We start from the raw sequence: 23,106 nt of genomic DNA, 5'->3' as shown, positions 1-23,106 counted from the left end.
CAGACCAGAAGGTGTCATTGACCTCCAATAATGTCCACTGATAGTGTGAACTGAGAATAGAGAGGGGTGTGTTCTGGAACTAGTCCATGAAAGTAGGAACTTGGTTGCTCAACCCACTTTTTGCCTTTGCCCCCCCCCCACCGGCATGTGGCCCTCCAAAGGGTGCCCAGAATGGGAATGTAGCCCACTGGCTGGAAAAGATTCCCCATTCATGTCTCGATTGATTAGGGGGTCTTAGATACAATGTCTACATTCTGGTCTCCAGAGGAGAAGATTCTGTAGTGCATCACACTGTTGTCTTTCTAACCATGGATGGGCATGCATAATAGGATCTTTTCAATGGTGACACCAAGAATACAGTCCTGGCTGGCTCCCTCTTCTGTGCCTTTGGAACACAGAAAGTTGCCTTATTCAGAGTCATGCCATTCATCTATCAAACTGCATTAGATATGGAAAATGTTTTTCAGCCTGAAAACCACCTTCCCTTCTGAGCAACCTTCCAAATCTGGGTTTTACTTTTGTGCCGTAGGTCTGTTTCAATATACGCCTCTCTAACCTCCACCCAGGCAGGCAAGCAGCATTATTAGAGTTCAAGAACACATTTCAGCAAGGCCTTACAATGTGCACACATCAACATACGTACAGACAGAGACAAGATGCAGCCCATACCCACTCATGAGATTAATTTTACCAAGACCATGGGAAGAAAGTTAAGTCTGCAACCCTGTGCACACTCACCTGAGTAAACACAACTGAACTTAGTGAGACTGAGCCTCTGCATTGGATTCAGGAGGTTCTCAAGCTGTGGGGTGTCTGGGTTGCCCTCTAAGGACCACATGTCTAGTACCAGGCCAAGGATGGGTATGACTGAGCTGATATTTCTAATGTATCTTAGTGCCATCAAAAAAGCAATGGCAGGAAGGGGGGAAAGAGCCTCAAGCAATTCTTGGTTTTGGAGAGGGGGGTGGCAGAAAAAGAATGGCACTTCAGTAACCAACATTCTCAAAGCGTTAGGTATCTCCCCCTGCCCATAGAGATCAGGCTCCATAAGTAAACCTGCCCTTTGAATTTGCACCAAGCTACTACCTCAATCAGGAGATGCGGGGGACACTGTGGTCTACACCACGGAGCCTTGGGCTTGCTGATCAAAGGGTTGGCGGTTCGAATCCCCGCAGCAGGGTGAGCTCCCGTTGCTCGGTCCCAGCTCCTGCCAAACTAGCAGTTCGAAAGCATGCCAAAGAAAGTGCAAGTAGATTAAAAGGTACCACTCCGGCGGGAAGTTAAACGGCATTTCCATGCGCTGCTCTGGTGTCTGTGTTCCATTGCGCCAGAAGCAGCTTGGTCATGCTGGCCACATGAACTAGAAAATCTGTCTGTGGACAAACGCTGGCTCCCTCAGCCTGTAAAGCGAGATGAACATTGCAACCCCAGAGTTGTTCGCGACTGGACTTAAGTGTCAGGGGTCCCTTTACCTTTACCTTTACTTCCTCAATCTATTCCATCTCTACTCCCTGAACCTTTCATTTCCAACTGGTCCAGCCTAATTCAGAACTGATGAGGAGGTTGACAGGCCTTGCCTCTCTCCCCTTCTCTTGCTCATTCTCGTGTCCTGTTGGCGACATGCAGACATCTTTCTTTTAAAAGAAACAATGGATTTAGAAATAAATCTAATACTGCTCCTTCCACCACCAAGTGAATAATCTACTTGAATTCTATCAAGGGGGTAACACACAGGTATAATCAAGGAAGTGGGTCAGAACTCAAAAACGCTTTAGCAAAACCATTTGCCACGCCACACTGAGGCCTTCTTCTACCTCTGTAATAATGTTTAAAAATGAGGGTGAGGAAAGAGACATGCACACACCGATCTCTCATCAATTGACGCCAGCAGAGCCGGGAGCATGATGCTTTGAGGTACATCAAGGCAGACATGAAATGAAGGGGAAATCGGAGCAGTCACCAACTGGCCTGTCACCAACCCCAGTGATTTGAAACAAGCACCCCTTCACAACAAAGCCTGAGCAGATATATTAAATGTAGTGGGACGTGAATGACACAAATCCATTTCCTCAGTGGCACTGATCTACCAATGGGGATGGCAGGCTTCAAAGTCAAGAGACAGGATTTTCAGAAGTATCCAAGTTTTATGAGGGGTTTTCTTTCATTTCGTTTTTTAATCAAGCTGCTCAAAAGTAACCGGCTTCAGCTCAATCAGCCTCCCTCAACCTGATGGCCTCCAAAAGTTTTGGATTACGTCTCCATCACCCAACGTGGTCAATTATCAGTGCTGATGCAGGTTGGAGGAAAGACTATAACAGCCCAGCCCAAGAGTCTTTTCAGCTGCCTCAGCTAATGTAGTTGGAGTCAGTCAGGGCCCTGCCCTCCTAGGCCAGGTGAGAAAAGGCCTACAAGGCAGGCAGCAGTGGAGAAAGCCGCTCTGGCACCTGGGGCAGTGCGCCCAGGGGTGGGGCCAGGGCGGGGTGAGCCGTCCATAGGGGAGGGGTGCACCGCAAGGCCTCCAGAGTCTCCCTGCCTCCTCCCACTCAGCCGCCCTACAGCTTGGGGGAGGCAGTGGGTGGACCATTTGGGCAGCGTGGAGCCTGCGCGCGCCCAAGCCACCGCATCTCTCCCAGGAGAGACACGTGGCTTGGGCACACTGCAGGCCCCACGGTGAGTGCCGTGCGGCATTTTGTCACCTCAGTGGTGACACCTGGGGTGGCCAGCACCCCACTTCCTCTGCCCCTGAAGGCAGGGAGCAAGTCCCCCAGAACTCAGCCAATATGCCCTATAGTGACCAATGCTTTTAGGAGGCTCACTAGGAAGGCTCAAATTTGATACCCCTGTTGTGAACCCCTGTGCCCAAGGCAACTGGTGTTTGGAGGTAGATTGCCACTGAACACTTAGGTTAGGGGTCAGCAAACTTTTTCGCAGGGGGCTGGTCCACTGTCCCTCAGATCTTGTAGGGGGCCGGACTATATGGGGGGGAATGAACGAATTCCTATGACCCACAAATAACCCAGAGATACATTTTAAATAAAAGCACACATTCTACTCATGTAAAAACATGCTGATTCCTGAACCATCCATGGGCCGGATTTAGAAGGCGATTGGGCCGGATCCAGCCCCCAGGCCTTAGTTTGCCTACCCATGACTTAGGTTCTATACCACCATTATGGCTAGTAGCAGTTGAGAGTCCTATCCTCCCATGACCCCTAGTGAACTCGTGATTCAGGTGAGATTCAGATCCAAGACTTCTGGCTCAAAGATGAAGAGAAAACAACACAGAGATGGAAATAAAGGGCCTGTAAAATCACCCACACTTGACCTTGCAGCAGAATGTTCCAAGAGAGCACTCAAAGAAATAATTAAAAGCAGATTCGTTATTGTAGGTTGAGACTGATAGAAAAAGGAGAACAAAAAGAAGATTAAAATGCCAATAGGAGAGAGGGGGAAAGAAAAAGAGAGAAGAAAATAAATATGTTTCCTTCCAGAGTCATTATCGCACCATTACAGTGATTTACTGGTCCTCAAATGCAAGGAACAATGAAAAGGGAAGAAAAGGCAGCAGTTGACTCCTGGTATTATTCTTCTTAAGCTATGGTAACAGGGGAAATTTAGCTTGGCTTTTTCTCAAGCAGCAGGAGGCCACGACAGCAGGATCTTAAAAGCTATCTGAGGACAAGTTGCGGAAGAAAAGAAAGAAAATACAATAACAGCATCAACCGGATGTTTAGGCAACAAAAACCACAGGCAGAAGCCTTATTTAGCAGCTCATCCATTAAACAAATGAAGCAGTTAAAAATATATATACAAATTAAACACACACCAGAATTTCAGCCTCATGGTACACACACACAAACACGTTCCCCTCCCCTGAAATTTATTCGAGCAAAAACATACCTTCAAATGCATCAGGGATGAAGCTAGTAGTGTTAAATTCTTAAGAATAATCTTTTGGAGAATATTCTCTATTGCGAATATTAGAGAATTTTCATTTAAAATGGGAGAATCTTCATTTTAATGCATTGAAAATGATATATAATTAGTTATATATAATTAGTTAATATAGTTGATAAACAAAACTATATGCATACATATAAAAAGAAGCCATTAACATTAAATTTATTATGATAATATATTTTAGTATGTCAGTCTCTGGTAAATAGCACCTTGTACCATTGAATGGCACTGCAGAAACCAGTTACTGGCACTAAATAAAAATGTCAACTGTTTAAATCAAGACCACCTCACATGCTCTTACACATAATTGTATAGGCCTAGGTACTTTAAGTGTATAAAGCATTAAAGCTACTTTCTGTAAAAAAAATAAATCACACTGTATGGCCAAGGGTATAGAATTGCTAAGATTAAGGTCACACCAAAATAGAAAAAAGGCTATTACATATAGTTGAGATACATAAAAATTCAAATGTTCATCAAATTAAATGAATAGCATTTTTAAAACTAAAATAAAAATGTTTTCTGTAGCTCACATTTCAGAACTGCCAATGGTGAATGACACAATGCCCAGTAATGTAACTGGATCAAAAAAAATCATTATTCATTACTTACACTGGCAATATCACAGCATGACTTATTATTTACTAGATTTTTTAAATGTGGGTTGTAAAACTGGTTCTTACATTAGAATTTACAGTTTGTAAATCCCCCATTGGATTTCACCATTAGAAGTGATGAGTGTGAAAAAAATCAATATGAGGGGGAGGTGGATAACATATGGAGAATTGGTAATAAGAGGGGGGGGAATGGAAAATGAAAACTTATGAAGAGGTGAAAGAATCTGTTTATGACTGGTTACATTACTATCAGATCAATGAAATGTTTAAAAAATTAACATTTCCAGGACACTGAGGAAGATGCAAGGTGTCAGCCTGGCAGCCAACCCTGACCCTGTCTATACATTTCAAGCAATGTCATGCCATTTTAAACAGTTATGGCTTCCCCCACAGAATCCTGGGAACTGCACTGCATTATGGGTGTTGAGCTGCAATTCCCAGAGTTCCCTGGGAAGAAGAATTGACTGTTAAATCAATCTGAGAATTTGCCTTCCAACATTCAGGCAAAGAAAAGTGGGGCAGGGGGGCTGGAGGAGGAAGGCAGAGGCACCTTGAGCTGTGGGGTGTGGGGGGGTGTGTTTAGTGGCTGTGGCAGGGGAAGCCAGCAGTGGGGAGCAGCAGCAACATCTGTTGTCCACCACACAGCCCTGCCTTGCCTCACCCAGTGCCCCCATCCTATTTCCCATGAAGCAGAGTGGGAAGGGAAGAGCAGCAATTGGGTGGGAGGTAGGGTGGGAGGGGCCATGGGGCACCGGAGAACTATGAATGGTTAAAGGTAAAGGTAAAGGTAAAGGGACCCCTGACCATTAGGTCCAGTAATGGCCAACACTGGGGTTGCGGCGCTCATCTCGCTTTATTGGCCGAGGGAGCTGGCGTACAGCTTCCGGGTCATGTGGCCAGCATGACTAAGCCGCTTCTGGCAAACCAGAGCAGTGCACGGAAACGCCGTTTACCTTCCCGCCCAAGCGGTACCTATTTATCTACTTGCACTTTGATGTGCTTTCGAACTGCTAGGTTGGCAGGAGCAGGGACCGAGCAACGGGAGCTCACCCCGTCGCGGGGTTTCGAACCGCCGATCTTCTGATCAGCAAGTGCTAGGCTCTGTGGTTTAACCCACAGCACCACCTATGAATGGTTGCAGAGGTCTTAATTGGGAGTTAATTCTCTACGGTGCCAGGGCAGAGGGATAAGACAGAATATGTGATTATTGAAGCGTGATAGCAATTGTCCTGGCAAAATAGTGAGAATTGGAGGGTATGTGAGAATTGCAGCTCTGCGAAAACAACAGGGATCTTTTTTAAAAAAACAAAAACAAAACCACTTTTCAGCACCCTTAACAAACTACAGTTCCCAGAGTTTTTTGGAGAATCCATGGTTGTTATTGTGGTTTCATGATGTTTTAGGTAAAGATAAAGAACCCCTGGACGGTTCAGTCCCGTTTTCAGGGACGCGGGTGGCGCTGTGGCCTAAACCACTGAGCTTCTTGGGCTTGCCAATAAGACGGTTGGCGGTTCGAATCCCCACAACGGGATGAGCTCCCGTTGCTCAGTCCCAGCTCCTGACAACCTAGCAGTTTGAAAGCACGCCAGTGCAAGTAGATAAATAGGTACTGCTCTGGCAGGAAGGTAAACGGTGTTGCTGTGCGCTCTGGTTTCTGTCACGGTGTTCTGTTGTGACAGAAGCAGTTTAGTCCTGCTGGCCACCTGACCCGGAAAGCTGTCTGTGGACAAAGGCTGGCTCCCTTGGCCTGAAAGTGAGATGAGCGCTGCAACCCCATAGTCACCTTTGACTGGACTTAACCATCTAGGGGTCCTTTTTATCATGGTATTTTAGAAGTACAGTGCAGATATGGCAAAAGTTAGGTGCAGGGATGGGAACTGGAGTTGTCAGCTTAGCCTTTTCACAATTCAGGCAGGGAAATAACAAGTTCAGCCCTGTCCCAACCCAACTGAAAGCCTGCTCTAGATTTTGCCCTCCAACCCTAGAGGAATATCAGAGAGCTCCACATGCCCTTTCTAACATGTCCAGCCTGGAGACATTAGTGAAATTGTTGGTCTCCTCACAACCTCTACCAGCTCCGGAAGGTCTGTGTTTTACACACACACACACACACACACACACATATGCATGAAAGTCTGAGGTGTTTGTGGATAATGGCAGCCTGCCAAAAGACCAAACTGTCTCATGTAAAAAGGTTGGCTGCATTATTAATAAAGACATTAAATTCCAGCAGGGCTTCTTTTAATGGTGCAGCCACATGTATTCCTCACAAGGAGGAGGGAGGCAAAATAAAGACATCTTTAAGGATCTCGCTTTAGTTCAGCCTCTTCATTTCTTTCCTATTTGTTTAGGTGATCTATCAAAGGCTGTTGGATGGCTGGATTATTTTTAGCCAGACTGTCTCAGTCCGTGACATCTTTATTTTAAATATTGTTATTCTTGTCCTAGGCTACGTAAGGAAACCTGGCCAAAGCGGAGATACTATCGCAGGGCTGGCTGCGGCTGATGATTAATTTCTGGAAAGAAACAGCCATCCCAGGAAACTCCATCCTTTGTCCCTGCTTTCAAATCACAGATGTGTGCACAGACAAGCTGTGGTCCGGGAATAGAGACATTCTGCACATGCCTCAGGGCAGTAATTTCATTTCTGATATTTGATTATTCCTTCCATTTTAAAACAAAGGGTTGAATCCAACTACGTTTTGCTTAAAGTAGACCCACTGAAATTGATAGACCCAAGGCTGCATACTGAGAGCACTATGTTCAATTTTCTGGATAATTTCCACGTTTTATGTGATCTTTCGCACAATGAAAAAGACACTCCTGAAAAAAACTAGTGGGACCCTAGCACTCATTTCTATGTTGTTCGCTTCCAGAAAAACCTTGTTAACCCAGAAAATCATGAGAGTTTAGGAATGTAATCACAATGATGCTTGTTCAGAGGTCTTAATTCCTTAAAAGGAATGTTAGATTCCAGGATAAAAGTGATAGCATTATAATCAGGAAAACTAATCTCAATGCACCCTGTGTTAAGCATGGGCATAACAGTTTGGGTTAAGTTTCAAAGATGTGGGGGTGAAAAGGAAGGTAAAACTCCCTGGCAAGTGGGAACACTCACAACTGCAACTAGGGATAGAGGAAACATTGGGTTCACTTTACATTTAAAGGCAAACCTATCGAAACTACCAAAACAATACACAAATCGAAACATAGGACTCACCTATCCAGCTGCAAATAAAACGGGTTTTAAGTGCGTTGCAAAGTGCAATATATAAATGTGATACTAGGTGGTGATGGTGAGCTATGGCAAATTCAATATATTTTTCAAACTGCTTTTTTTTAAAGCATTTTCATTGCATTTTTAATATGTGTGTAGATTGCACCCTGGTCATCCTTTGAAATTGCCACTTCTCCGAATTTTGCAATGTAGTTCTCCAGCCAAAGAATGTTTACAGAAATGCATAAACTAGGGCAGTGGTGGCCAAACTTGGCCCTCCAGCTGTTTTGGGACTACAACTCCCATCATCCTCGACCACTGGTCCTGTTAGCCAGGGATGATGGGAGTTGTTGTCCCAAAACAGCTGGAGGGCCAAGTTTGGCCATGCGTGGACTAGGGGAAAGGGTGCTTTTAAAAAAAATGCATTAAAAATGCCTGCGTAAGTGAAAACCACATACAAAAATGTGTTATTAAAAAAATGCAAGCTGAAATGGAAATATGGAGAACTGAATTTGAGAATGGAAAAATGAGATACTGGAGATGACAGATTCACTCGTCCCTAACTGTCACCCAGAGTTCTTCCAGGTGGCTACGAAATATCCTCAATCCCAGACCCCTGATAATAAGGTTACATTATGTACCATCATTCTGACAGATGTAGGAATCTTGGATAAGTATCCTCAATATGGTGTGCATGGTTCTCCCCCTCCTCATTTAGTCTCTGCAACAAGCCCGTGAGGTAGGTTAGGGCTAAGAGGCAGTGACTGGCCCAAGTTCATCCAACAAGCTTCAGGGTCAAGTAGAGATTTGAACCCTGGTCTCCCAGGTCTTAGTCCAATACTCTAACCACTATACTGCACTGGCTCTCTTAGCTACAGTATAACCTGTGTTCATTTTTTCATTCATTCTTTCAAATGGAAAAAAAGGTTAAAAAGCCATTTTGAGCTCTCTTTTTTTTAACCTCTACTTATGATAATTAACACTACTTACGTACTGCAAAACGATCTTTAAAACCCACTTGGTTTTCTCAATTGCCATTAATAATGCAGAAAGCTATATTACACAGCAGGATAAAAACCCAAGTAATTTAACATAGCGCTTTATTAAAAAAAAGCACAACAGCAATGCAGTTCTGGCGCTTCAATCAATCGGCAGCCTTGCTGACATTTCCTGGGACACAGTGACAGACAGCTGCCACCCTTGGTTTCCAGGGTAGAGTCAGACTGATGATAAATGAAGAATGCAGTGTGGGCATGTATTCATCTCTCTGTGTGTTTGCGTGTATGCTTATGTATATAACCAACCCCCATACAAATATATGGGGTGGATGGGGTGTTAGGGGAGGGGTAGTACTGTAGTACCTCTGGTGGGGGACACATGGTACTCCTTCTGGGGGAGTTTGTTCATCTTTGGTCCCCACCATGCACTCACCTCTCACCTGTGGCTCTGAAAAGCATGCAACAGCGGCCACACCCCAGGAAACGGCTTTGACTGGCCAGCTAAACCAGGTGAGGGTAGCCGGTGGGTCTCAAACCCTCGGTGAGTTAGGGACTCTGCCTGCATGCAAAGACAGGGTCTGGTGGGTTGAGCAAACAAGACCAATGGTGAGTACAACAGTGAAGAAAGTGGTTTCAGCATATCTTCAAGAGATGAAAAGGCTAAGGAGTCAATCCAGAGGGGAGTCTCTAAGATGGTTGGATGGCGCCTTGTACACCTCCTTCTGGCAACTCCTGCCACCAAGCTGGTGCCAAACGTATTGCTCTGCTTTCCTTTGGACCACATCAGCCAGGCTGAGAGGAGAGTCCTGTTTTCTGGACAGCCCAGGACCTCCATCCACACTGCCCAGGCTTGCACCCCAGGAAGGTCATTTCGTTGTTGCTAATGCAGCGGTTTGACTTAACCCACAGAGGCGCACTCCATTGTCTCTCAAGATAGACAGACAAACACACACACATACACAAACCCATGCACACATACTAAGATTATCTTTGGATTCTCTCTCAATACCCTATTTTTTCTTTTACTCCATAATGCAGCTTTTATTAATACATTAAAGAACAATGCTAGCTGGTGTCAAGAAGGCTGCCACCGCCGAGAAACTAATAAAAAGAAAAGGCAGAGGAATACAAGAGCAATGCAGGGGGAAAATATTAGAAACCAAATTGCATTAAGGATTGGAGCTGACAAATAAAATGGTACGCCGGCAGAACATCTCTCGTTTTAATCTGAATTTATTATTTGGGCCGTGCTCTGCTCTTTGAAGAAGCTCTCGGCAGGAAGAGTCTGCTGTAGAGGAAGGGAAGTTGAAGCTTCTCCCCTGGGCCAGAGGTGGGTGCTACTCATTACTCCAGTCTTCTGCCAGCCTGTGGTGGATGGTGCCTGTTGGAACTGGAGCAGCAGAAGGCAGGGAGGCCCAGAATCAGTGATAGGCTGAGCCAGAGCCCCCGCCTTTCTCCCTGTGGAGTTCTCTAAGGGCAACACTGAGACCAAGGAAGTGGAAGATGATATGCAGTCCCACCCTCTGGACTGGTGGTCAGTAGGAAGACAGGTAGGTTGGGGCTGGCTGAGGGCAGACTGGGATTGGTGGGGCAGTGCTCCTTTCGTCCTAACTGACCAACCTCCACCAATGCCATCCTGCACCAACTGCTTATCCCAAAGGCAGAAGAGGTGTGTGGATATAAAGTGCCTACTGGGGAAGGGGAATTGGCAGCAGTGATGAGGCATGGCATATGGCAGCCTTTGCAAACTGGTGCCCTCTAGCTGACTGGAAGGACAGATCCTGAAGCTGAGGCTCCAATACTTTGGCCACCTCATGAAAAGAGAAGACTCCCTGGAAAAGACCCTGATGTTGGGAAAGATAATGATAATTATCACAAGTAATGATAATAATAATTTATTATTTATACCCCGCCCATCTGGCTGGGTTTCCCCAGCCACTCTGGGCGGCTTCCAACAAAACACTAAAATACAATAACCTATTAAACATTAAAAGCTTCCCTAAACAGGACTGCCTTCAGATGTCTTCTAAAAGTTTGGTAGTTGTTTTTCTCTTTGACATCTGGTGGGAGGGCGTTCCACAGGGTGGGCACCAGGTGGTGAGTGGCAGGAGCGGAGCCCTTAGGCACTCACGCAGGGAGAAGGGGACGACAGTGGATGAGATGGTTGGACAGTGTTCTCGAAGCTAGTAACATGAGTTTGACCAAACTGCGGGAGGCAGTGGAAGACAGGAGTGCCTGGCGTGCTCTGGTCCATGGGGTCACAAAGAGTTGGACATAACTAAACAACAAGCTGACTGCTGGACTCCCAGTCAAGAATGGCCAAGAGTCAGAGATAATGGGAACTGTTGTCCAATGACATTGAGACAATACTAGATTGTGGAAGGCTGCTTTAGAGCCTTGGCCCTTCATTACTTTGTCAAAGTGAACTAGCTGGCAACGGACCCTCCCTTTTGGTTGCAGGGAAAGGCTGGACCAGGCACTTAATGGATTCAGGAAGGAATCTGAGAGCTCAGGAGTGTTAACTAAAGCAAAACCTGATGGCTTACGGGACAGCTTGACAATACCTCTCTGGCCAAGGGAAGAACCTGGGAGAATCTGTTGGATTTTCAGACCCAAAATAATTAACCAAAGAAGCAGCAGAGCAGCAAAATACCGGCTTGTTGCAACCCTAGCAGTTAGGATACACCTCTTGACCAAATGGGTGTGATAAAACAGACACAGCAGTTATCTTTCAGTGGTACAGCAAATCCCCATTGCATGCAGGAGGTCCCTGATTCAATTCCTGACATCTCCAGATAGGGCCTGGAAAGACCTGTGCCTGAAAATCTGAAGAGCAGCTGCCAATCAGAGTAGACCAGGGATGGGAACCTTTCTCAGGCTGAGGGCCGCATTCCCTTCTGGGCCACCTCCAAAGGGCCACATGCCAATAGTGGGTGGGGTCTGGGGCAAAAGTGGGCAGGGCACCAAGTCAAAAAGTTGCCTTTGTACAGTAGACTGGTTTCCACATGGCCCTTTCTGTCCTCCACCCAGAGAAGCAAGAGGCATCATCAGACTGCAAGGACACATCCCAAATGAACAGTTGGGGGTGTGAAACACGGGGAGTATGTGAGGCCTGGAGAGAGTTCTGAGGAGCAGAGAGAGAGAGAGACCTGGAATGGCTACATTCAGCCCCCTGACTAATGGCTCTGCACCCCTGGAAGAGACTGTACCACTGCGCTATAGACTAAGTATGGGAAACCTCCAGATGATGCTGCACCACAACTCCCATCAGCCCTGGAAAGCATGAACGATGGCCTGGGGTGATGGGAGATGTAGTTCAGCAGCTTCTGGAGGGTTGACAATTCCTCACACCTTCCGCACAACAACAGAGTGATTTGGTATAAAGCAGCTTTTCTCAGTACCTCGAAAGAGTGATAGCTAGAATGGAAACCTATGGGGTTTCAGTATAGATCATTTTTACCCACAGCTCCTTTCCTTCCAGCCTAAAATTCATTTTTATTTTTATTTCTTTGCCATACATGTCTTATCACTCTCCTAAGGGAGAGGCAATTTTAGCAGGCGCTGTTTGTCAGGCAAGGGGGAGAAAACCTACTTCTGCAACGTTTCTGTCTTCTGTGCAGTTTTTAAAGAGGAAACAAGGTAAAGGAGGTTCATTTTTCAAGCTGTAGTTTCTTGGGTTTCTTTCCTATCCCTTCACAACACACACACACACACACACACACACACACACACACACTTTGGAAAGGAAAAATAGGACTGTGGCACTGGTGCAATACAGGTGGACAAATAAGCATGTGTGACAATTTTGAAATTTTATATAAGCTGAAGTGAGTGAGAGGCAGTGAGGTGTAGTGGTTATTGTTTTGGACTATAACCTGGAAGAGCAGGGTTCACAGCCACACAGGTGACATTAGGCCAGTCCCTGTCTCACAGCCTGACCTACCTCAGAAGGTCGTTGTGAGGATAAAGTAGATGGGGAGAGACCCAAACTCCTTAGAGGAAATATATTGATATAAATGCAATTGATAATACATCCATTCCATCTCAACCATGTGTATTTTAAAATATGTATTTTATGCACCAAATATGTGCAAATGCACATATGCATTCCTAAGTGTAGTTTATCCTAAAGCATGTTCTGCATTTGCATACTTTACTTTAGCAGAGAATTATATTGCAAAATTCAGAGAAGTGCTAAAGCTAAAAGCTAATAATATTCCGATTTGTGCATTAGTCTGAGAGGTATGGATCAAGTCGGTTCAGATCTGAATTCACAGAAATTTAATCCCCGAAGAACCTCAAGCACAATCCCTTAGGTGGGAGCCTGACCCACTTATGGCAGAGTCTTCTATATAGTGTCGATCTCCAAGGAATTTTTGGAAAAACAAACAAACCTAGCTGTAATACTATAAGCCACACTAAATCACTACAAGCCTATTACCAGAGAAAGGTGAGCCTGCAATTCTAAATTACAGTGTAGAACATCGCTGAACAGAAGCTGTGCAACAGTTATCTAGTCCTTGTTTAAGAAATTGAACTCAAGCATCAGAGCAAAACCTCATTGATCTTAAGTACAGCAGCTTCTGTGGAAAAATTGTAATTTCCCAGAGAATAAAAACTCAGGGTTTGTTTTTTAAAAAGATTTTTAAGTCTCCAGAGGAAATATATCTCAGGGCACGGTCTTCTCAGTGGTGGGGCCACAACCGATACCCTGCCCTGGGCAAACCCACCAAGATAGCCATGAAAGCAAACCAGCAACAGGGTTGATAGTGGAACCTCCAAGATGGCATGCAGACATGCTTCTCCCCTTCCCCATCTTATTCCCCGCAACAATCCTGCAACGTAGGCAAGGCTGAGAGACTGTGACTGCCCAAGGTCTCCCAGTAAGCTTCATGGCTAAGAGAGCATTTGAAACCTTGTCTCCCAGGTCCTAGTCTGCCCTCTGAGCACTACAACACACAGGCTTAAATACTTCAAAGTAAATAAATATGCCCAAACAGTTCTCTAATGAAAAGTATGAGCACACACCTTAGAAATGCAGCCAGTGGTCTCCTGCACAACCTTGCAGAAGTCTCGTTCATCCAGCATCTTGTCTTCCAGTAACCCTCTCCCATTGTTCCTCTCTAGTAGTAGGAATTCAGAGAGAAACTCTCTCTAAAAATGGAGCGTCCATTTAGCAGCCATTGATAGACCCATCCAGGAGTTTGCCCCCCCCAACCCCTTTTCAAGGCCATCTAAATCAAGAGCCATCTTCACATTTTGTGACAGCGGATTCCGTAAATTGGTTTAGAGGGCACGCGGAGAGTTATTAGGTGTTCTGTCATTTTTATGCTCTATTATTGTCACCTGGAAGATGTTTTTGGTTGTTGTTTTTTTAACAACAGTGACTTGTCAACCCTAATTCACCCAGCACACCAACACAGACAATGACATCCAGAAGAATTCTGAATTACCACTACCAACAAGAGAATGTCCAGTGAGGGTCATCCTCACTATTGGGCAGTATGAGGCAGGCTCCTCAGGCAATGGATGCTTCAGGGGCTCCAATGAGGAAGGATTGCTGTAGAGGTGAGGGCCCTTTTTCAGCCTGAGTGTCAGGGAACTGCCATCGGAGCCAAGAGTGGAGGTAAGGCTCCCCAACGATGCAGGAGAAGGGACCAGCAGGGAGAGAGAGAACACTTCCTTTGGGGAAGGAAATCGGCGTGACACCAGGCAGAAAGGGGAGCAGGGAAGGACTTCAGAGAGATGGCTCCAAGACTCTTCCACAGAGACCAGCGGGGAGAGCCCAGGACCTCCGCTGGCCACGCCCACTCTGCGCAGAAGACTTCCACGCAGGGAGGCTAGGCGGAGACTTGGCGTCAAAGAGCTTTTATGTTGGAAGAAGTTCAGGAAACGCCCACTGATGGATTCTGCCAGCCACGGAGAAAGGGCTGTCCAGCCAGGGAAAGGTTTAGCCAGACAACGTTGCCTAGAGCAGCAGTCCCCTTACGCACGAGCAACCCCCAATTCCCTTTACACTGAGGAACACATTCCCTTCTGGCCAACCTTCCAGGGCTCACATGTCAGTGGTGGGCCTGACCAGAAGCAAAGGTGAGCAGAGGAGCAAAGGCAGATTGTCCCTTTGTACAGCAGCCTGTTTGACACACACCCCATTCTCTACCCTCCGTCTAGGTGAGCAAGAGGTATCATATTTCAAGGACAAACTAAAAAATACATTGGGACTGCAAAGCAGGGCCAGTGAGGTGTGTGGCCTCGGAAGAAAGGGCCTGGAGGATCATATTTGTCCCAAGCTCCCACTTGAAGTTCTCCAATCCTAAGGCAGTGTGAGGCAGCTGCCACCTCCGACCCCTTCCCCACACCCCAGTTTCCAGCTATTGAAGTAGGATTTAGCTGCCCATCTGGTCACCTTCCACATGTGCAATTCATGGCAGGCATCTTGCCCTTTGCTTCAGATAGCAACATGTCTTGAACAAGCCCTGCAGCCAGATTTTCTAGATAGATGCACACTGCAAGAACATCAACATCAACCTGTAACACAATTTAAATGAACAACTTCAAAAATGAACCTTTTTCTCCAAAAGAGCAACTCATTGCGTGCTGTTCTGTAAACCCTGAATTATTTCAAGGTTGCTTGCAAGTGTATGCAAGCCACCTGCTATTAGCACATTGTGTTGTAGACAGTGCAGAAGGCAAGGAGACACAAAAGACAGGAAAGGAGAAAGAGGTGTTCAAACACAATCCTTGCTTCGGAAGCAGATAATGGAGGGAGGTCTTCAAACTGGAGCATTTCGAAGCATCAACAACAACGCCACACCCAGGCAACACAGAGAGATATTATGCGATTGTCAGAATTACGTTTCCTTCCCTTGACCTTTTTCTCGCTTCAATAGCAATCTAAACTTGTATTTTGCAATAGGAGTTGGCATTTCTTTGTAGTGGGGGATGTGTAGACATATGCAGAACACAGAGTGGATGATAAAGCAAGCTTCAAAAACAACAAACACCCTGTTTATGTTCACGGCACGCCAGGATGCAGAAGCCATCTCCTGCCAATCAACAGCATAGAATAATAGAAGTATAAAGTTGGAAGAGGGACCCCCAAAGGCCATCTATGCCAATCCCTGGCAATGCAGGAATCATAGTTAAAGAGTCCCTGACAAATGGCCATCCAACCTCTGTTTCAAAATCTCTAATGAAGGAGAGCTCACCATCTTCCAAAGGAGTCCATTCCACTGTCAAACAGCTCTTACTGTCAGAAAGTTCTTACTAGTGTTTAGTTGGGATCTCTTTTCCTGTCCTTTGAATGCATTGGTTCAGGTCCAACCATCTGGAGCAGCAGAAAGCAAGCTTGCGCCATCTTCCATTTGACAGCCCTTTAGATATCTGAAGATGATTATTGTTATGTACTGAAGTTCTCACCCTGGGCCAGCAGGGGGATACTGTAGATAGTTGTGCAAATAAGGGATCGAAAGTGACATTCAGTGATTGGATAGTTCTAGAAAATTGTTACAGTTACGTTGTACTGGAGCTCTATATAAGCAGGCTGACTGAGCCCTTCAGTTCAGTTCTGTTCTGGCCTCTGAATAAACAAGAGCTGTTTGAAGAATCGCTGTGTCGTCTGATATGTTCACCCACAACTTAACTATTATCATATCTCTTCTCAGTCTCCCTTTTCTCCAGGCTAAATATACCCAACTCCCTCAACCGTTTGTCATAAGACTTGGTTTCCAGACCCCTGATCATCTTGGTTGCCCTCCTCTGCAGATGTTCCAACTTGTCAATATCCTTAAACTGTGGTGCTGAGAACTGGACACAGGACTCCAGCTGAGGGCTAACCAAGGAAGATTACAGTGGTTCTATTACTTCGCTTGCATACTCAATTGCCCCAAATTAATTGGGTGGGACATCGCAAATTCACAGAAGCTGCCTCAGTGATGTCCTGATTTTTCTGCCTCCAGGTCGGTTGGGGCAGCCTCCACCATAGGCTCCACCGCCACTGTGGCTGACCTCTGCTGCTGCCATGTTCGCAGAAGCGGGCACAACACATCTGGAACCCACTTCCTGATGCAGGCACCTCACTTCCAGCAGCTGTGGCAAGGCCAGGTAGGCTGCAAGAAGGATGAGGCCTAGCTATGGCAACAGTGGAGAAAGAGCTGGCAGAGGGACAGATACAGTGGCTGCGATGCAAAGATCGAGCAGGTGGGGAGAGCATGCGGTTAAGGTAGGAAGCAGAAGAAAGAGTTTGTGGTTCGGGCGGGGGGGGGGAGAAAGAGTGCACGGATGTCCCACTTTCCCAACCCAAAAAGTTGGATGGTATGACCAAGTGTGGTCTGACGAAGACAGAATAGAGTGGAACTACAGTGGTACCTCGGGTTACATACACTTCAGGTTACAGACTCTGCTAACCCAGAAATATTACCTTGGGTTAAGAACTTTGCTTCAGGATGAGAACAGAAATTGTGCAGCGGCGGCACAGCAGCAGCAGGAGGCCCCATTAGCTAAAGTGGTGCTTCAGGTTAAGAACAGTTTCAGGTTAAGAACAGATCTCCAGAACGAATTAAGTTCTTAACCTGAGGTACCACTGTATTACTTCCCTTGATCTGGATACAGTCATACCTCATGTTGCATCCGCTTTAGGTTACGTGTTTTCAAGTTGTGTCCCGTGGCACCCCGGAAGTACTGGAATGGTTACTTCCAGGTTTTCCTGTCTAGGCACAGCATGCATTAATATTTAAAGATTGCAAGAGCAACATACAAAAAGTCAATTTGGCTCAGAACTCTGCTTTCCAAAACAGCCAATCAAATGCCTCCAAGAAGCCCACAAGCAGTGTGCAATGGTGAACGCCTACATGGAGGATCCTTTTAGCAATGGGTAGGCCTTAATTCGTCCAACGCCCTTTAAAGCCATCTAAACCAGTAAACAAGCCCTTCACGCATTGCTACCTCAAAAGCCAATGGGGGCTAGTTTAGACATTCAGCCAACAGTCGGCTGGCAGATCTCCCCATGCAACAAGAAAACCAGAATATCTGGGCTCAAACACTCTCATTGATACGGCTATTTCATATGTGCAGGGAGAAAGACTGGTAGGAGACATTTTACTGCCTGAGGCACAATAGCAAAGTCAATGAGGCTAGCCAAGATGTTTTGACACCTGGGGCAGAAGGATTCCACAGCCATCTCTCCCTGTGAGTAAAATTTCAATAATACTTTAAATAACCAACACCTAGCTGCCCTTTCATGCTAGACAGCATCAAGTGTTAAAAACAATACAGCATTAAATATTAAAAACTTCCCTAAACAGGGCTGCCTTCAGATGTCTTTTTTAAAATAGGATAGCTGCTTATTTCCTTGACAACTGATGGGAGGGCGTTCCACAGGGCGGGCGCCACTACCGAGAAGGCCCTCTGTCTGCTCCCTGTAACCTCACTTCTCACAATGAGGGAACTGCGGGAAGGCCCTCAGCGCTGGATCTCAGTGTCTGGGTGGAACAATGGGGGTAGAGACGCTCCTTCAGATATAAAGGACCAAGGCCGTTTAGAGCTTTAAAGGTCAGCACCAACACTTTGAACTGTGCTCGGAAACTGGGAGCCAGTGCAGATCTCTCAGGGCCGGTGTTATATGGTCTCGGCAGCCACTCCCAGTCACCAGTCTAGCTGCCACATTCTGGATTAATTGCAGTTTCTGAGTCACCTTCAAAGGTAGCCCCACATAGAGCACATTGCAGTAGTCCAAGCAGGAGATAACTAGAGCATGCACCACTCTGGCGAGACAGTCTGTGGGCAGGTAGGGGCTCAGCCTGTGTACCAGATGGAGTTGGTAGACAGGTGCCCTGGACACAGAATTGACCTGTGCCTCCATGGACAGCTGGGAGTCCAAAATGACTCCCAGGCTGCGCACCTGCTCCTTCAGGGGCACAGTTACCCCATTCAGGACCAGGGAGTTCCCCACACCCGGCCACCCCCTGTCCCCCCAGAAACAGTACTTCTGTCTTGTCAGGATTCAACCTCAATCTGTTAGCCGCCATCCATCCTCCAACCGCCTCCAGGCACTCACACAATACTGCTGATTGGATGAAGTGACCCCGAGGCACACAGAGTTAGGTAGTGAATTTATGTTAATCTGATGGTGCAGAAACCATTTCAAAACAACACGTGAAGCTCTGGACATAATGGGAGGAGTCTCATGCTGCAAGAAAAAGCTCCTCCCCTTGAACAGAATTAACCCTGGTGACACATGGCCTGCGGAGTACGGCTACCAATCAATATTTTGCGGATGGGATTCCTGCACATACCAGGAATGTAGGTTTGTGTAATATAAGTAGATTAAAGCACTCTGCTGCTCTGGTGTAACAAATCCACTGCGGGGAGGGAGATAACAAGATTCTTTTGCAGTTAGGTAAGTGATGAGAAAATGCCCTGAAGAGTGTGGGGTGAACAAACGATTAATGGGAAGTCGCATTACCACCTGCAAACAAATGTAGATTAAATCAGGATGAGTTCCGTACTTGTTGAGGTATAACCTCTCTGCAAATAAATTGGCACAAATGTGCAATAAAGACTGGGTACAGTCTAACCTTCCTCGGAGGTTTATGCAAGCAAATGAAGATGAATGCTCAATAAATAGGTCATTAGGGGGAGGCAAAAAATGCAAATCCAGGCCCAGAAGTGGCAATATTCATAGACTGAATGTGAAGCTGCCTTATCCAGGGTCAAACTAATGGTCCACCCTGCTCAGTACTGTCTACACTGTCTGGCAGTGTTTCTCCAGGAATTCAGGAAGAGTCATTCCTAGTCCTTCATCGAGATGCTAGGAATTGACGGGATCTTGTCTTGCAAAGAAGGTGCTCTGTCATTGAGCTACAGCCCCCTTTCCACACATTATTCTGACCCGTTCAGGCTGCAAATAGGGCTTGCATTTTAATAATAATAATAATAATAATAATAATAATAATAATAATATACACATACTTCCCTGTCATCATTGTGTCATTGCTTATATTTATTATTTCTTGTTGCTAGGCTTGTTTATTATAATGAAATGCTTCGTTCCCTTTGATGTTTTGAACTCATGCTTTATGTATGTGTTACATGGTGTCGAGGGCAACCTAATGGCCCTGCAGGTGTTGGTAGGATTTGTGGTACAGCAACATCTGGAGGGCATAAGGGTTGGGGAGGCTGGCCTAAAGGCCCGTTATCATATTCCCAAGACGCCTCATACAAAGCTACAACTACGTATAGGAACCCCACCCATCTGGGCCAAAGGCTTAGCCTCATCCTCTACATGCAAGGAGTTTACATAGGGGTGGAATGTTAAAGATATCCCATATTTCACCCCCACCTGCAGTTGAATATAGGAAGCTGCCATATATATGGGCCCATTTAGCCCAGTATTGTCAACACTGACTGGCAACAACTCTCCAGGGTTTCAGACAGGGGGTCCTTTCCAGGCCTCCCTGGTGATTGCTCCTGGGACGTTTTGCCTTGTCACTGAGCTATGACCCTTCTCCAGCTGAAGCCTAGTAGACCCCACTGGACTGACAAAGATTTTACCCTGACTACCTCCCATCTACTAACAGATGTACTCTGCAAAGGTCGAATGCCTGTGCTTGGAGCACATGAACAGAAACAGCAATGGCCAGTATTTCTTGTGTAACAGGAACAGAAACAAGGCTTTTTTACTTCTTCCACATGCAACAGGGCAAAAAGTAAAGCAAGGAAGAGCTGCGAAGGCAGAAATCTCCATATTCCTTTTCTTCAATTCCCCAGGTCTCTCTGTAGCTTTTCAACATGCACTTCCTCGTTTCAGAGGCACCTTATTCCCATAGCTGGTGCTACAACAGGAGTTCAGGGCCAACCCAGGGACAGTCGCCAATTTCACTGCCACATGCTATAATGTAGATGAAATATTTTTGGCCAACACTTTTGATGCATCATAGGCAAAAAAAAGGAATAACTTTTACAGCCTTAAGCAGCACCCTAAACAAAAGCTAACTGAAGCCATGTCCCTTCATGAGGACTGGCTGCATGTACAGGACAAGCTGGTGAAACTACTCTATTGTCCAGTTCACAAAGTAGATGGGAATGTCTTCCTTCCCCTTTAAACCTCCAGCCTAATGAAACATCTCGCAAGAGGTGCCTTCAGTTACCCACTCCCCGGAAGAAGCATAAACCCTTCTTCCACAGTTTTCCAAGCAACCCCACTGAATTGCTCCACCACCATAGATCCCTACATTTTGAGATGTTCATCTGAGCATTCCTTACTTTGATGTAGGCATTGTTGAGTGTTTTGTTGTTTTAAAAGAGAAAATAAATGCAAAAATGTGTCAGAATGTTTGCATGCATGGACACTGGGTAGCAGGTTCTCAGCTTCCTCATCAACATTATTCCAAGGCCATTGCTAGGATGAATCACCCACTACAGAGTTTCTGCTTTTCATAGTAAAACTTTGCCCAATGCGCTGTGATGCCACCCATCCGACCTTACAGAATAAATGAATAATCAAATACACACCCCCGGGTGACTCTTTCCCATTGACATCCGATTCTGCTGGAACAGAGGAAGCCTGTCTCTGTCATTAGCCATGTCTCTATCATGAGATCTGGGGAGCATCTTTTTTTATGTGATTTCGCAGGAATGGAACATAGATCTCATTTGTAGCCGCTTAAAAAGGTGCTGTAAAACCCCAGTTAATCTCTCTCTCTCTTTCACACACACACACACACACACACACACACACACATTTGAATATCTAGCCAGAGTGCTAATCAATATTATCTTAGGCAGGATTTAAAGATTAATAAATTGCCAGTGCGAATCCCAGTGAGTGGGGCAGATCTTCCCTGACATTTAAATTAAAAGAAAGATCAGGGCTCCCCGCTTCCCATTCACAAATCTTACAGCCGCTCCTCACAAACTCCCAGGAACAGCCTCTTGAGAAGTGGGGGGAGGATGGAGTGGAGAATCCCAGGCTCAGGAAGGCAGAGAAAATTAAGAAAGATAAGGTTAATTGCTTCTTACCTTTGGAGAGCACCACCGCCAGGCTAAAGAGCAGAAGCCAGACCACCCGAGGCACCTTGCCCTGGCCAGGGGTCCCCATGGTGGGCTGCAGAAGAGAACTTAGATCCTTGCCACAAGGACTTCGCGATCAAAACAAATCCGGCTCCTGGCCATTTTTCACCCCTCCCGGGAAGAAAAGGAAGAAGAAGAGGTGGGGAGTGGAGAAGGTCATCTGCAGATCTTCAGACTCATTTTCTCTCCAGCAAAGACTTGGCAGGTGGGGTGCCTTCCGTTGCCTGTCCTTACGAAAACTAGATTTCTTTTGTTTTTCAAAAAAGCATGTTCTCAATAACAAGGAATATTAAATAACAGAAATAACATCTCCTGGGTTTGCATCATGGTGATCCGAGGTTGGGGGGGGGGGGGGAGAGAGAGAGAGAGAGAGAGCGCCGATCTCCATATAAATAAACGCCAGCCGAGAGATCTAGGAGTAACGAGATGGAGGAGGCGAGGAAGAGGCGGGAGAGAGAGAGAGAAGGGGAGGCGATCGCTAATTCATTCCTGCAAACCGAGGTTTGGACGCGGGACGTTTAAGCAGAGGAACGCTCTTTTGCAGCGGGGAAATTGACAAGGCTTGGGGTGGAATTGATCGGGAGGAGGGAGGCAAAGGCTGCCTCCCAACACAGATCCGCTTGGCATTTTGTTTGGCGGCTGAAATTTCTTCTTCCTTTTTTTTAACAGATCCTGGGGAGGGTGGGGGAGGGATGCGGAGCGCAGCGCAGCGGGGAGGGAGAAGCGCTAAAGTTTGCCTTTCGGTGGCTCGTTGCGCCTGGGAGAGGAGAAGGAGGCAGAGAGACACACGGCGCTGAAGAACGAAGGGAAAGGGAGGGGAGCGAATCAACTGATGGTTTTCCTTTCACTTAAACACGCGCGCACAAACAAGGCGCTCTCTCTACAGTCCTCATTCACTTCTTGGGGTGGAGGGGAGAGGTTGGCGGGGGTGGGAGGAGGCGGAGCAGAGCAGGACCTCATCGCAAAAGGAGCACCCTGGCTCTTCTCTGGCGGTGATGCTTTGGGAAAGCAGAGCCCGGAGACGAGAGATCACCCCTGGCTGGAGAAAGAGAGGCTGCCAGCCGAGAAGGGTTAGAGAGGGGGCTCTGTGCTGCTGTTGGTTTGCTTTTGCTTCCTCCACCCCTCCGCTCGCCTATTTTGTTTTGGTTTTGACAATGCAGTTTAAAATAAACAGCAAATTCCTGCCCGATCTGCAAGGGAGGCGGGGAAGGAAATAAAATTTTAGTTACATGGTGTCGTTTCCGAT

General features: G+C 46.3%; 1 protein-coding gene across 2 annotated transcripts in view; it reads right to left on the bottom strand.

Moving 5' to 3' along the window:
- Positions 1-22,826, bottom strand: part of LOC310751040 (transmembrane protein 132D-like) — a 441,722-nt gene extending 418,896 nt beyond the window's left edge. For both annotated transcript variants that reach the window (XM_083589854.1, XM_083589853.1), the window contains exon 1: positions 21,810-22,826. In XM_083589854.1, coding sequence (XP_083445980.1) covers positions 21,810-21,888 — 79 coding nt within the window. In that variant the 5' untranslated portion in view covers positions 21,889-22,826. The remainder of the gene's footprint in view (positions 1-21,809) is intronic.
- Between the last annotated feature and the right edge of the window lie 280 nt (positions 22,827-23,106).

The sequence above is a fragment of the Podarcis filfolensis genome (genome assembly GCF_964270895.1).
Source record: "Podarcis filfolensis genome assembly, chromosome: 16".
In the NCBI taxonomy this organism is placed as follows: Eukaryota; Metazoa; Chordata; class Lepidosauria; order Squamata; family Lacertidae; genus Podarcis; species Podarcis filfolensis.
This window is presented reverse-complemented; position numbering and strand designations above follow the sequence as displayed.